Genomic DNA, 15,495 nt, shown 5'->3' with positions numbered 1-15,495 from the left:
GTATGTTATAGTGTTATATACCTGGGTATTCTATTTTGAACTTGTGTGTTGACAGACTGAAAAGCTTTTAAGTTACATTAACTAAGTCGACACTGGAAAGTATGGCCTCCTTTTTAACCTGCGAGTGGTCGCTATATGAGATTTTCTCTCACATAATTTTGTATTGGGAGTTTACTTCTCAGCGATGAAAGGGAGACGACTTCCCTCTTCTAGCTGAGTTGATAACTGTCGTGAGTAAGGCGATTCACATTTGAAGAGTAAGCATCCCCTCCTCTAGTCGGAACAAAGATTCGTATGACTTCGTGCGCCCTGTGTGAGAGGTTCTCTCATCGCGCGACCAGTGGCGTTGGTGTTACGGTGAAGTCGAGAGGGAAACTTTCTGCTGTTGTAGGCGCTAGCATTTGACTTAAGTCGTGCGCGTAACGTTCTCCATTTGCAATTACTGATAAGCAAGTCTTCAAAAATTATTGAGTTGAGGAAGAATGTTGGGAAATAAACGCTGTTACAAACTCCAGCGAACTCAAATGTTGGAGAGAAGACCTATTGCACTTTATTTTTCCATTTGTATTGTCAGAAAGTTCTGTATTAATAACAATGCTATTGTCTTTACGTCCCAATACCTACTTTTTACGGTTTTCGCAGATGCCGAGGTGCCGAAATTTTGTCAAACAGGGGTTCTTTTACATGCCAGTAAAGCTATGACTGACGTATCTGTGCACTTTCGAATACCATCGGACTAAGTCAGGACCAAACCTGCTCAGAGAGCCAGCGCCTTAATCGTCTGAGCCATTTAGCCCGGCACTCTTGTGAATATTAAGTACTTACATGTAAATGAACTAATGATTAATTTCCATTAAGGAATAATTTGTTTCTGTATTATACGGATAATCTTTTTTTTTTTAGTCTAAACTGTATATACGCAGTCTTTACGTCTTATTTCCCTAATTTGTTTCACAATTGTAGAAGATGTATTTATTTTAAATGAAGCTTAATTTTAGAGAAAGTCTTACGTGCGACCACTCGTGTTACAATTCGGTTTGCGACTACTCGCGGGTTAACAAAATTCAAAACAAAACGATATAAAGTGCTCCACAGCACAACCAGAAACTTAAAGGTAAATTAGAATGAAAGTGAATAATTCGAGGTAACTTACAACTTGGTAAAAGAAGAGGAAGGTTGCACAATCGAGAATTAGTACGAGTGATTGCCAGATCATTGAAACTTGTCATCCTTTAAATTATTCTTAGTCAGAAAAATGTATCTCATTACGATATTAATGCAGCTTGTTTTAAATAACGCACTCTCGACGGCTCTCGGAAGGCGATGTGCGTTGACAACTGAATGAATTGAGCTCTGCTAGTTTCAACGGGATCCGCGAACGATGTCGAACTTTGCCGAATAACAAAACGAATTCTCCCGAGTAACGAGATTTTGGCTTGGGCTGTAGGACGGCGGCACGAGCCACGAGCCCGTTCATGGCTTAGAGGGCGGCGGGGGTTGAGTGGGGTAGATAGGAAAGGAGTGGGGGCAGGGCAGCTAGGGGAGCCAGGGTGTAGCTCTGCCGCGCACTGCTCCCGGGCTCAGTTGCAGGCGAGCGCTGGTATTGATGGGTTGCGGACGCTGCGTAGTGCGTGCTGTATTGTGAGGTTAACTGTGTCGTTGTCATTTTTCAAGTTTTATCACAAGATACAGCTACGATATAGCTGTAAATTACTCATCACCGCTTACGGACTGGAATAATTTATAGGTAGGCATTTTACTGTTCGAGTAAAGAACAGAGTTGTACGTTGATATATATATATATATATATGAGTTTTGAAGTTTGCGCAGCCCACGGAGAAAGGGCTGTGTGCAGCATTTTGTAACTTCGTAGTGTGCTGTATAGTGCAAAGCCGATTGATCAAATATTCTTCACGCATAAATGATTATTATTAGTACGTAGGATGCTTGGTGGTTTTTTCGACAAGTCTTGCGGTAACCTAGAATATTACGTGTAGCTCACTGTATCTTAAATAAATTGTTTATGATTAGGAAGGATGTAAGAAGTTTATCTGAAGCGTAAACGCAATAGTGTTCGCATTGTGGATGAAGAATCCCGTAGTGCCATTTAACTTACACTTCACGAGCTAAGGAGTTTACGCATGATTTTATCTGATATCACGGGCTGGTGTCTTTTTAACGTGATCTAACTCCCGAGAACATTTCTTAAGTGCATGGTGAATGTTTATTTTAAGCGAAGTGGTGTTCTTGTTGGTAGCGGGAAACTATGCGGGGGCATTTATTATGTTGTGCTCCTATTTAAGAACTTGTTACTTCATTATGTACCTTACTGTGATGACTTGTAGACTCGTGATTTGAGGCTCATATTTAAACAGACCTTTGAATTATCAGCAGATGGGGGAGTTTGTTCGAGCAGCTGCATTCGAATCGTCTCCCCTGCCCCTTCAGCACATTGCAACTCCGTGCTCCCCTTAGCTCGTTTACCCTAACGCACACTCCAGTCAATCCCCACCCCTTTGCCCCTAGCGACTAGTACGAACGTTGCCAAGCGGTGTGAAGGGACAGAGGGGAGAACGTAAATGTTCCGCATGCAACGTGGTTAAGGTTTATGAGTTACTTCGAGGTCTTCGATTATGGAAACTTTGAGATATTTCAAGGAACATTAAAAAGCCGGACGGAGCGAATATGTATTCGCTTAATTTCCCGAGTTTTGCGGTAGGCAGAAGATAACGTGAAGATCCTTAGTGTTTTATGGTATTGTGGAAAACGAATATAAAACTATTGTTTTCACCAGGTGTTAAAATCACAACGGATGGCACAATATCGATCGTAATTCGAACAAGGTGGAGTTTTGAGTATTGTGGGTGGAGCTATCCCGTTCTGAAACACATTTTCTACACTACCTCCCCGCTCCTAAACCCCTGTTCACCCATTATTCGCCCGCCGCCTGCTGTAAGCGAGACTGGGAAACCCATTGCTTGGATAAAAAGTACAGGAGTTGTCCTCCGTTCTAAATGGAGACTTCCATTTAATTGGTTATTCGCTTGTCTTAAGTTATGTGAGTAGTTATTTGTAAATATCTCAGTACGGAAACAGCGTCTGAATATTTTGGCAAGATATTTTGTCCTCTCAGCAATAGATACCTTTTTTCAGGGTGACTGTGGTTTAAACAGCATTTACAAAGAAAATTGCATATCTCTGATGAAATTGCTAACAAATTTTATTTCTTCGTATTTCAGGTTTGAAACAGTTTTCACAATGATGCAAAACGGCATGGACACAGTGCCTCAACAAAACGGCACAATGCATACCAACTCAACAACTTCATCGTCAAACTCCCACAATTCATCATCGCAAACAAATACGGGTGGCCAACAGGAAGAGAGCAAAACAAACCTTATAGTAAATTATTTGCCACAGACCATGACACAGGAAGAAATTCGGTCGTTGTTCTCGTCTATCGGCGAAGTGGAGAGCTGTAAGCTCATCAGGGACAAAGTGACAGGTAAGGGATCTTTCAATTTCTCTAGTAAGATAGTATCGTACAGTCCGTCAGATGATTGTCGTTTTCCTTTTGAACATTAATTTGATCAATAATGTTAGGGTCTTAGGGATGGGCAAAATTTAGGATTTGATATGGTTGTAACTTATATTTGGGATTTTTTCGTTCCGCGGTATTTGTTTGTTTAAAGAAACGCTTTTTTATTACTGTCTTCGTCTTAAAAAGAATAATTTTCAATTTCTTTTTAGACACCGACTCAGAGCAGTGTGCCAGTTTGCTTGGCCGTGAGTATAGTTACAGATCCTGCAAGGTTGCATTCAACACATCACGGTTGTCCTGTTGTCATTGTTTTGTATTTTTTTTATTTTGTGTTATTTCCTGAACACTGCCCATCCCTATTATGAGTTGCCTTCGTGCATGAGGAGCCAACTTTTGTAAGCAGTGTTGAAGATTTGGAAGAGGCAGAAAAACAGTTGCAGTTTCATACTTCGGTGTCCTTCTCACGCATAGTAGTTACATACCATTTTAATTTTACGTACGTTTGAACTGTACGTGTTAATTTGCTGAAAAAGTTTGCAAGATTTTTTTTCTTCAGTTTAGAGTAATTAGAGCAGTTGTTGCCTGCCTCTTGCGTGAAATAATTTAACTAGCTACATAAATGTACATTGTGCTGGATTTTTTAAAAAGAAATTAGCATGCTTTTTGTGTGTCACTAACACATCTAGGATTCGTAAAGATTTGTTTAGGGAATGACAAAACTACTGTGCTTTGTTTTCAAAGATTACTTTCCGTACAAAGGTTCGTTCAACTGGACGTCCTGAAAATAGTGGTATACTACCAGGTAGTAGGTACCATTTTATAAACAATGTTGCACTCGGTTAATACAACGGGACATAGTTTCTGGTATATTTTCCGAAGTTTAAGTACGAAATATTTTCGTAGATATATTAATGTAATGCTAGAAGATGCGTACTCGCTAAGAACCACGCATTTCACAAAGTTGTGTTTATACGTTGCTCCTCTAAACGCCTCACATTCGTGTACGTTCATTGTCGTTAAATCTGCTGAGATAAATTTACGGGAAGAGCACTGAATAATCTTAACATGAGTCGTGAAGAGCAGGTCGTTCCTTCGGAAAGTTTCTGATATGTATATTTCAATGGATGTTGTCCGGCTCCTTGGCTAAATATTTAGTGTGCTGGTTTTTGGCCTGTGATCGATTCCTTGCCGGGTTGGGGATTTTAACTTTCATTGGTTAATTCCTCTGACTCGGCGCCTGGGTGTTTGTGCTGTCTTAATCATTAAAATTAACCTAAGGTAGGGCCCCCATTTTCACAGACGCACAGGTCGCCTATAGGGCGTCAATTCGAAAGACCTGCACCAGGCCTCTCCGGAGGCTACACGAATTTACTTACTAGTGTGTTGATGGATTCCCGCCGCATTCTTTTAAAAATAGTAGCCTATATGTATTTAGCAGCGAGTTAACTTGTTAATTATTATTTGATATAATTTTCCAATCAGATTACTTTCGTGTTAGGTATTTTGCGACTTGATTTACGTCGCACAGACACGTACGGGGCTAGGATTAAGAAAGAAGCGCCCGTGTCTTTAATTAAGGTACAGCTCCAACATTTCTCTTGTGTGAAAATGAGAAACCACGGAAAATCTTCAGGGCTGCAGACAGTGGTGTTCGAACCCACAGCCTCCTGAATACAAGCTGACAGCTAACCAGCTCGTTCGGCCTGTTAAGTAATACTCGTTTTGAAGAGGAGTCATTCGCCCTCCGAATTTGGGACCTTCTGAATTTGAAAATCGCCTGCGGCGACTGTTTTTATTTCCCATTGGTTCTGTCGAATCAACGTCGTCTTAATTTTTAAAAATACGTGGCGAGTTAGCCGTGCATGTAGGGGCGCGCAGCTGTGCGCTTGCATCCGGCAGATGGTGGGTTCAAACCCCACTGTCGGCAGCCCTGCAGATTGTTTTCCGTGGTTTTCCATGTTCACATCAGGCAAATGCTGAGGCTGTACGTAAATTAAGGCCACGCCCTCTTCCTTCCCACTCCTACGCCTTCCCTCTCCCGTCGTCGCCATAAGACCTATTAATGTCTGTGTTGGTGCGATGTAAAGCAAATTGTAAAAAAATAAGAAAAGAGAATTATCACGCTTTTCCCCTAAATTGCTTATAAACTGCTTTATTTCTATTATCTTCATAGATTTAGAGTGAGTTTCATAAATTTACTCATTACTGTTATTTGTTTGTTTTTCTGTTTTTATTATTCTTATAAATATCCTTGCAGCCATGTTTGCAGAGTACACCAGTGTTTCCCTACTCGGTCAATTATGTCACTTTATTATTCTACTTTTTGATGCCTCCTAGTCAAGTGAAAGTGTATTTTGGCCTCCTTAAGCAAAATATCTTATTGGCGGAAGATCTTGCCAAATACTCTTGTACTTGGCCAGAACCAGCGGTCGGTAAGGAGTATATTAGTTTGTTGCTCCGAATATGTTGGTTTCCCTCCGCTACACCCCGCCTTCCTCTCCATGAGTTTTATACCTTAACATACTGAACGACACATGCGTAATATAGCCTAGAAAAAAATCTGTGCTATTTACAAATGGTACTTCCCTTGAAGAACGCGCGCATCCTGTTTTAAATAGTGGGTTAGAAGCATGAGGGTGTGCTGTATAATGTTTCTTCCTTCTATGTTTTGACCCTGTGATTACTTCTCGTCATTGAAGCGAGATTTTAGTAATCGGTGTAGCGGGCATCTATTTATAAATATTGCTAGAGTCTGGAAGTGGATGAATTTGGCCCAGACACGTACGACACTGCTACGGACCATAGCTGGAATACTAAAAGAAGTAAAGAAGCCCTGCTTGGTCCACCGGTAACGTGCATGCAGCTAACAAGACAATTCTGTTTCTGTATTTATAATGTGTGTGTGTTCTTACCTTATATCAGCTTCTCGGCGAACAGCTAATGCGATTTTCCTTTCGGATCGAAACTCATTGACAAGATATTTTCTGAAAAGTTAATGTCTGATATAAATCTCAGGCGGTTGTTTATACTCTTGGTTCATCCTGCCGGTGCCCGGCTCCATGGATGAGCGTTCGTAGTCTTTGCTTTTGATCCTCGGGGGTACTGGACTCGACCTCTGACTGGGTCGAGAGACCTTACTCTTAAACGCTAAGTTCCCTTGGTTCGGGGACTGGGGTATTTTACTATCCCCTAATATTCCTGCTACTCGTGCACCACACACATTATCCTCCACCTCACTAACATGCAGTTTCCCATGCGCGATATATGCCCTCTACCCTCGAAGAGGGTCTGCCTTAAATGGCTGAACCAGGCTAGCTATAGCCACAAGAAATTATCCCATCGTTCATCTCGACATTTGAACGATATCCGAAGTATAGTTCTACCTCCAGCTGAAGTGTAAGTCAAGGACTGATGTTCTTCGATTTTGACGTACCTACTGACTTTTTTAAAATTTTCCTCTAAATTATGACAAACCCTGAGGCAATTCTTTCTACGTCGATCATCTTTTCACATTCTTATGTAGGCCTATATTTTTCATCATTGTGATGAAGTCCTAGTAAATACAGGACTATAAAATAATTATGTTGTATGCCATAAAAATAGCGTTCATACATTCTCATTTAGTTAACAGGGAAATACCCTGTAACCAGCAATCAGCATTGTGAAAAGTTAACACCGGACATAAAATTGTACCAAGTGGAATTTTGTTTTCTGTGCACAATTTTGAATGCATAGGTTTTGAGAAATTGAATGCTCGGGTATTTATTGTTCACCTTACAGAAATAGGAATAATGCGTCACGAAGCCTGTTCGTGGGGTAATGACTGGTGGTGTTTCCAGGAAGGTCTATAATTAATTATCCGTTACAGGCGTAATAGCCCCACAACCAGCGGTCCGCCACTGGATGCCAGTTGTAAATAATCTTCACGGTATTCGGTGCTTTCTCGACTGGTATTATTTCATATTTTCCTTTCGGATCGAAACTCATTGACAAGATATTTTCTGAAAAGTTAATGACTGATATAAATCTCAGGCGGTTGTTTATACTCTTGGTTCATGAACTTTTTGTTCATATTGCAATCTGCTCCAAACATCAGCCGTTGCTCTTGCGTTGATGTCGAATTCACTTACCTTTGCCAAATTTTAAATTGCTTTTTTGGACTCGTTTAGTGAATTTGTGAAATTGACAGCATGTTTGATGGCATTGAATTTGCCCAAAGATGAGTCCCGTGAATCGGTATCGCTTAATACTTCACCAAGACAAATCGCCGCCCTAGAGCATGTTTTGCATGTGCACGTTAAACTCTCGGATTGATCCATTCGTTTAGCTTGAATTTCGATGGACAAATTCTGACTAACAGAGGAACAAATCAGAAGGTCTTTTCATATCCTGCATTATTCATTATGAACCACGATAAAAACAAATTCCCCTGCGCTCTCCTCCTCTACCCCCACCTGTATGACTAAGTAAAGGCCCACATTAAGCAGTGTATTGAAGTGCAAAAATCCTTATGGCCAGCGTGCATGAGGAAAGTTTGATTAATCTTTTAAAATTGCTTGTGATAAATGCCACATTAAAGATAGGTGTGTTGCTCCGTAGCTGAGTGGTCAGTGTCGTGGTCTTCGGGCCCTGGCCCGGTTCTCGGCTGTGTTGTAGTATTTTAATCGTAAATTTCCGTGGCTCGCGATTGTATGTTTATGCTGTCTCTAAACATCCCTGCAACTCGCACAACACTCGCCCTCATTGGAGATATTCATTAAAAGTGTTGCTTCCGGCTGTAATTATTTATCATACCTAAGATACGTCATGCTTCGATAATAACCAGTTTTATTGGCTAACCTGGGTAAAAGAGACGAACGTTTAAATTTGCCCCATCATTCATTCTCCTGTAAGGCTGTATTTGCCTGCATTTAAGATATGTTTCCCCGCTATTATTATTTTGATTCCGTTAATTTTTCTCCAAAGGAGGAAACTTGTCTGGAATATCGACAATAGAAAGGTCAGTTCCATTCATAAAACCAAACAATCTCTATTATCAGTTTAAAATTCATTGTTTCCTACTTTTTACTTAACAATTTTCCCCACATTTGTTTGGAAAGCTCAACTATCCGTTTTTGGGTGTTAGCAATAGTTGCAGCAATAGGCTATATTTTGAACTAAGTTGTACGCTTATTTCTGATAGGCTTACTTGTAATAATTGCTTTGAACAATGTCTCCATATAAGGTAAATGAAAGGGTTTCTTAACAGGTAAAACTAATTTTCTGAACGTCTGGCTGTGACGTTCCATAGATTGCTTCACAATACTCACATCATTTCTTAGAAAAATCTAGTATGTTGTAATATACAGTTCTTCTTCTTACACTTATGGGGTCGCGGGTGCGGAGAGGAGAGGAGAGGAGAGGATAGTATTGGGACGAACACAAACAGGCAGTCCTCAAGCCAGAAGAATTAATCGGACGCGATGAAAATCCCCAACTCGGCCGGGAATCGAACACGGGACCATCCAAACCGAAGGCCTCAATGCGGACCATTCATTGAAGATGCCTATGTTGTAATGCACAGTCTTATTATCTATACTTGGAGATCTCTTGCTTTAGTGTGAAAGTTTAAATACTTCTTGATTTTATATAAAAAATGTCTCATGTTTTCGAGTGAAAAAAGTACAGTTATGTCAACGTTACATTCGCTGCAAAACGTTCGTACTTTATATGGGTGTTAATTTAAAATATCGCTTTTACTATTGTTAAGTAGTACCATTTCTGTTAGGGTTACTGGCCAAGGTGATAAAAGTGTGCTCGGTTCACCCGAAAGGAGGTGAGTCAAATATTTAAGACACGAAATTTCCACTTCCGGAGGTGCACATGGCCCTGAGGTTCACTCAGCCTACACTAAAAGCGAGTACTAGGTTAATTCCTGGAGGCAAAGGCGGCCGGACTTAGAGCTTACCTCTTTATCCCATCAAGTACCAAAGTTATGGATAGTGGAAGCCTTTACCTTCCACCTCTCCAAGGGCCTTCCTGGCCTGTACAGAGGTGACTTTGCCTTTGCTACTTGTAATAATTTCTCTGAAAAATGCTTCCATATAAGGTAAATGAAAGAGTTGTTTTTTAGAGGTAAACCTCATTTCCTGAACGTCAGGCTGTGACAATACTTAAATTAATTAGAAATATGTAGTATGTTGTAATATATAACCTTCTTCTTGCGACACCCATTGCACTTGTAGATTTGGCCCTCTTTTACTGCCAGATGCCCTTCCTGACTTTAGCTCTTCTGTGAGCAAAGAGGGGGAGGGGGGGTTGATAATGTGGTGTGTTGTCCGAATATGAAGAAGAGTGTTGGGATAAACAAAGAGCCAGTCCCCAAGCTACACGAATTAATCAGACGTTCTGCCGTCACCTTGTCCCTTTCTGTTATCTTCTGGGATGTCAGGCTCCATGGTTAAATGGTTAGCGTGCTGGCCTTTGGTCGCAGGGGTCCCGGGTTCGATTCCCGGCAGAGTCGGGAATTTTAACCATCATTGGTTAATTTCCCTGGCACAGGGGCTGGGTGTATGTGTTGTCTTCATCATTTAATCCTCATCACGACGCGCAGGTCGCCCACGGGTGTCAAATCAAAAGACCTGCACTTGGCGAGCCGAACCCCTCCTGGGATCTCCCGGCACTAAAAAAAGCCATACGCCATTTCATTTCATCTTCTGGGATTTTATGAAGTCTCGTAAGACCGTTGCGCAAAATATGTTAGTCTTTTTCTTGTGGAATTTCTGGTCAGGAATTGAGGCACCGAGGTTATGAGTAAATGTATTCAAAGGGTGTTAACTTGAAATGACGAAATAGTTTCGTTTGACAGGATTGCCTGATAGGTACAGTAGAAATCCTAGAATTTTAAAGAACATACAATGCGCATTTAAAGTTAATCACATCTACTGAATGAACCATACGCTTCATAGTCAGATGGATGATTCAAGTCTACCTTTTATGATAGCGTGCACATTTGCCCAGTATGTATTTTACCTGTACTAGTGGGGTGTAGTGTCAGTGCAGAGTGTGAGCGAAAGGATGTAGCGGAGTTGGAGCAGAGTATGATCATAATTACTCGACTGGCATGTGAAAGTTTTCCATACAGTATTACGAGGGCACACGGTGGACTATTATCACTACGGACCTTGGGAAGGAGCGGACCCCTGACGAGTACCCGGCGCAGTTTGCGGTCAAAAGTTCGGACCTGCCAACCCAATTCGACCACAGCCTAGAAGCCCGAAAAATAATGTATCGTGTATTCAGCCATCCATTTTGTTTCCTGCGAGATTACTAAAGTACAGTATACTGCAAAGGTAGAAAACAAACCCCTCAGCGTAATCACATCTTCTCGTACCAACCTTACCATGTTCAGCGGAAAAAAATAACTTCACTTACAATCAACTTAACCCTCCACTTAACATACAGTGTATTTTATCATCCCAGTAACCAGAAGTGTATGAACCAATTGCCAAGTTCATAAAATACACAGATTTGAAGTCTCCGTGTCTCAGGTGGCAGCGCATCGGCCTCTCACCGCTGGGTTCCGTGGTTCAAATCCTGGTCACTCCATGTAATATCTGGGCTTGACAAAGCGGAGGCAGGACAAGTTTTTCCCCGGGTACTCCGGTTTTCCCTGTCACCTTTCATTCCAGCAACACACTCAAATATTTCATTTCATCTGTCAGTCATTAATCATTGCCCCAGTGGAGTGCGACAGGCTTCGGCAGCCGGCACAATTTCCATCCTCGCCGCAAGATGGGGCTTCATTCATTCCATCCCTCACCCGGTCAGTAACTGTAAAACAGGTTGTAGGTTTTCATAAAGGAAACAGATTTAAGAATATAAGGTCTGCAGTGCTATAATATCAGCAAAACAAAACAAAACTTAACAGACTGTATACAGTTTCGGGATTTAAAATTGTGTGTGTTTTTTCTGTAACAACTCAAAAGCATTAAAACTACAAAATCTTAGTCCACTATTATGGAATACTTAATATGTGTGTGTGTATTGTGGTTCCTACTCACTGACTTAAATGTGAAACAGTATTAAAATATTCATGAAATAAAATATTCAATCGTCCATCTATGTACTCACACTTGGTACTTACCTGATCACTTACACATACAATTGTTGATGGGCACCAGCTACCAATAAATGTGTCCGACTCTCTGGCTGAATGGTCAGCGTACTGGCCTTCGGTTCAGAGGGCCCCGGGTTCGATTCCCGGCCGGGTCGGGGATTTTAGCCCGGGGGCTGGATGTTTGTGCTGTCCCCAACATCCCTGCAACTCACACACCACACGCACTATCCTCCACCACAATAACACACAGTTACCTACGCATGGCAGATGCCGCCCACCCTCATGAGAGGGTCTGCATTATAAGGGCTGCACTCGGCTAGAAATAGCCACACGAAATTAAAAAAAACCAATAAATGTAACTATAATAGAATGGGAGTCTTGAATATCTCTAGGGTGTGAGGTAATAAGCTTACTCTGACAGTATAACATATCGGTTCTTGGAAAAGGACATTGAAGTTTGGTTTCCCCATTAAAATTTGAGGTTATCTGATCTACTATTGAAATAAAACAAATTGTATTTGATACCAAACAAAATATCTTCTCAGACGGTTGAGGCGCCGGCCTTCTGACCCCAACATGGCAGGTTCGATCCTAGCTCAGTCCGGTGATATTTGAAGATGCTCAAATACGTCAGCCTCGTGTCGGTAGATTTACTGGCACGTAAAAGAACTCCTGCGGGACTAAATTCCGGCACCTCGGCGTCTCCAAAACCGTAAAACAGTAGTTAGTGGGACGTAAAACAAATAATAATAATAATAATAATAATAATAATAATAATAATAATAATAATAATAATAATTAATAATAATAATGGTATTTGTTTTACGTCCCACTAACTACTTTTACGGTCTTCGGAGACGCCGTAAAACAAATATTATTAAATATTGCCTTTAACGGGTGAGACCTGCTGCGATAATATCAGTAATAATATAAAACTCTGACATTATAACTGAAAGAAACTCTACGCATTAAATTTGAAATCCTCTTGACCGGACATTTAAAAGTTGTACAAGAAATTTATCCCTCACTGGTTCACTTAACAGTACCTTCAACACTTCGAGTGTTATTACGACGTATTCCTTTGAGTTGGTATCAGCTGTAGGTATCTCAAACCTAATTTGGTGAAGTATCCTTTTAGTTCCACAAACGAGATATAGCATGGCTTGAACCTATAATCACACTTCAAGTAATTCACTGATAACTGTTAGTCTGCATTACGACGACTCAATATTCGGCTGTCACCGAGCTGACAAAAGAACTCGACAAACCAGATACACGAAACACTCCGAACACATAATCCATTTGGTCACTGACTATTATGTATCCATATCACTGCTCTATCTTCAACTGACGAACTGACCAACTGTGGCCTCACTCTCCAAACGACTGACTATCTCACTGTTCACCATTAGTCTCCTTCCAGTTGACTCTTAATTGACTTGCTACTATAGGATACAGACCATTATATAGACACTAGCAAGATACCCGTGCTTCGCTACGGTATTGTACTGAAATTTATAATTGAATGCCTAACGTTTTATATATAATCCTCCAAAATTCGCGATCTGACTCGTTTTCTGAGAGATTACGGCAAAGTTCCACCCATTTTTCAATCTTTCTTCCAGCAATCGATTTCGTACTTCCCGGCCTAGGTCCAGGTATTCCATCCGGTCAGTTGGGTCCGTAAATCTTTGCCTTTTCCTATAAGAACTTTTAATGTGGATCAAATCCTTGGAGATCCGCGGTGGTGTCATCTTGGGTGCCTTGGCGGTACTGAACCCGCGGCTGGACTGCATTCGTAGTCATTACCCGTCCAGGGCCCGTTTCCAGTGCGGTCCGCACATTTTGACGACGGTCCAGAACATTATTATTATTATTATTATTATTATTATTATTATTATTATTATTATTATTATTATTGATGTTCTGGACCCCACATCAAGATGCAAGACCGCTACTTGGCGGTAAATTACATTTGCTGCCATTGTCGCCCGTAGGCAGGTGCTCAGGATTTCTGGCGATACGAATGATATACTTCCGTGCATTATTGACCTTATTATAGAGGTGAACAATTGAACGGTCAATCTCATTCCTATCGTTTATTTCATATGTGTTTAAATTTTTATTTATATGCCAGAATAATCTACTGTAATCTAAGAAGGTTCTCCAAAGGAAAAGATGGCTCTTGAAAACGAACCCGGGAAAGATTAAAAATGATCGGTTTATGTTCAGAATAAGTACATTGTAAATCCACAGCCTGTTTCCAGTCATTCAACCGGGTCAGGAATGGATTGAATAAATCCCCCAGCTAGCGGCGAGGATAGGAATTGTGCCGGCTGCCGAAGCCTGTCGCACTCCCCTGGGGCAATGATTAATGAATGACAAATGAAATGAAATGATATTGGAGAGTGTTGCTGGAATGAATGATGACGGGGAAAACCGGAGTACCCGGAGAAAACCCTGTCCCTCCTCCGCTTTGTCCAGCACAAATCTCACATGGAGTGACCGGGATTTGAACCACCGAACCCAGCGGTGAGAGGCCGGCGCGCTGCCGCCTGAGCCACGGAGGCTCCTTATAAGAACATTATGAACAGTAAAATCAATTGGTCTCACCTCCTTTTTCACCCCGCCGCGGTTAAGTTGATTTACCACCCCCCCCCCCAGAAAAAAGTAGGCGTGTTTCTTTGTTATAGGAGATTCCAAATACCAGTGTTCACGTGTGTTACCTTCAGTTTTGAGATATAAGTATCCCGATGAAAATAATTTTTTCACTTACTTTCATACTCCCTCCTCCCCCCCCTTAAGTAAATTTTCCGGCAAAAAATATTTGTTTCTTTAATAGTAAAGGATCTTATAAATACCGATTTTCTTCAGTTTTTGAGATGTGTGTCCTCATGAAACGAATTAAACACCTTTTCACACCCGCCCCAAAATAAGATTACCCCCCGCCACAACGCGTTGTTTTCTTTTAAAGATGATCTAAATACCAATTTTTTTGTCTGTAACAACTTTAGTTTTTATTAGATGTAAATATCCTCATACAATTAATGGTGATTGTTTGCGAAAATGTTTTCCTTAGAAAGGGGTTCAACATGCCAGGATTTTGTATTTAAGCTCTCTTAAACTCTAGCTGACGTCGGCATTCGAACCTTTAACCCTGAGCAAAGTAGGCAAGCGCTTAACCGAGGTATCTGACCGAACACTAGATCAGGAGCTTCGCAGAGCCACTCACAGGAGACCTTCGAACACACTAGCCATCGGAGAATTATTTTCGTGTCTCGCACAATTATTGAATAGTTCAGGAGTGCTGTATTTTCAACCTAGAGAATGGTCTACTCATGTGTTGTAAACTTTAACCTGCGTGTTTTCCGTGTAAGTCATTTATTCCTTGTAGATATTCCTGAGACCTATTGATATATTGTTGTGATTCGAGAGCAGAGGAGCTCAGTTATATAGCTAGCATACGTCACAGTGAAGCGAGAGGGCGAACACACTTGGCAGGGAAATGTGACTACGAAGGTTTCCTCAACTACTCGGCGAAATGCTGATTAGGCACAGTATTAAAAATTAAAAAAGACGCTATAATCGTGAGGAAAAGCAACCTCTTCAAGATATTCGTTTGATTTATACTGCGCTCGATGTAAAGACAAGTTTCATTTTCTTATATTTATACACTAGCAAGATACCCGTGCTTCGCTACGGTATTATAATGAAATTTATAATTATATGCTTAACGTTTTATATATAATCCGCCGAAATTCGCGATCTAACTGGTTTTCTGAGAGAATCCGCCAAAATTCGTGATCTGACTCGTTTTCTGAGAGATTACGGCAATGTTCCTCCCATCTTTCAATCT

At 41.0% G+C, this 15,495-nt stretch overlaps 1 protein-coding gene across 6 annotated transcripts in view; it reads left to right on the top strand.

Moving 5' to 3' along the window:
* The window catches only part of fne (found in neurons), a 570,930-nt gene that overhangs the window by 178,903 nt on the left and 376,532 nt on the right, over positions 1–15,495 (top strand). For 3 of the 6 annotated variants that reach the window (XM_067140919.2, XM_067140921.2, XM_067140917.2), the window contains exons 1-3: positions 1,592–1,747; positions 3,240–3,505; positions 3,751–3,786. In XM_067140919.2, coding sequence (XP_066997020.1) covers positions 3,259–3,505; positions 3,751–3,786 — 283 coding nt within the window. In that variant the 5' untranslated portion in view covers positions 1,592–1,747; positions 3,240–3,258. Of the gene's footprint in view, positions 1–1,591; positions 1,748–3,239; positions 3,506–3,750; positions 3,787–15,495 lie in introns of those variants that run through there. The other 3 variants (XM_067140922.2, XM_067140920.2, XM_067140918.2) reach the window with 2 other exon arrangements.

This window comes from Anabrus simplex, chromosome 2 (assembly GCF_040414725.1).
Source record: "Anabrus simplex isolate iqAnaSimp1 chromosome 2, ASM4041472v1, whole genome shotgun sequence".
NCBI lineage: Eukaryota > Metazoa > Arthropoda > Insecta > Orthoptera > Tettigoniidae > Anabrus > Anabrus simplex.
The sequence above is the reverse complement of the archived record's forward strand: the minus strand, read 5'-3'. Positions and strand labels throughout refer to the sequence as shown.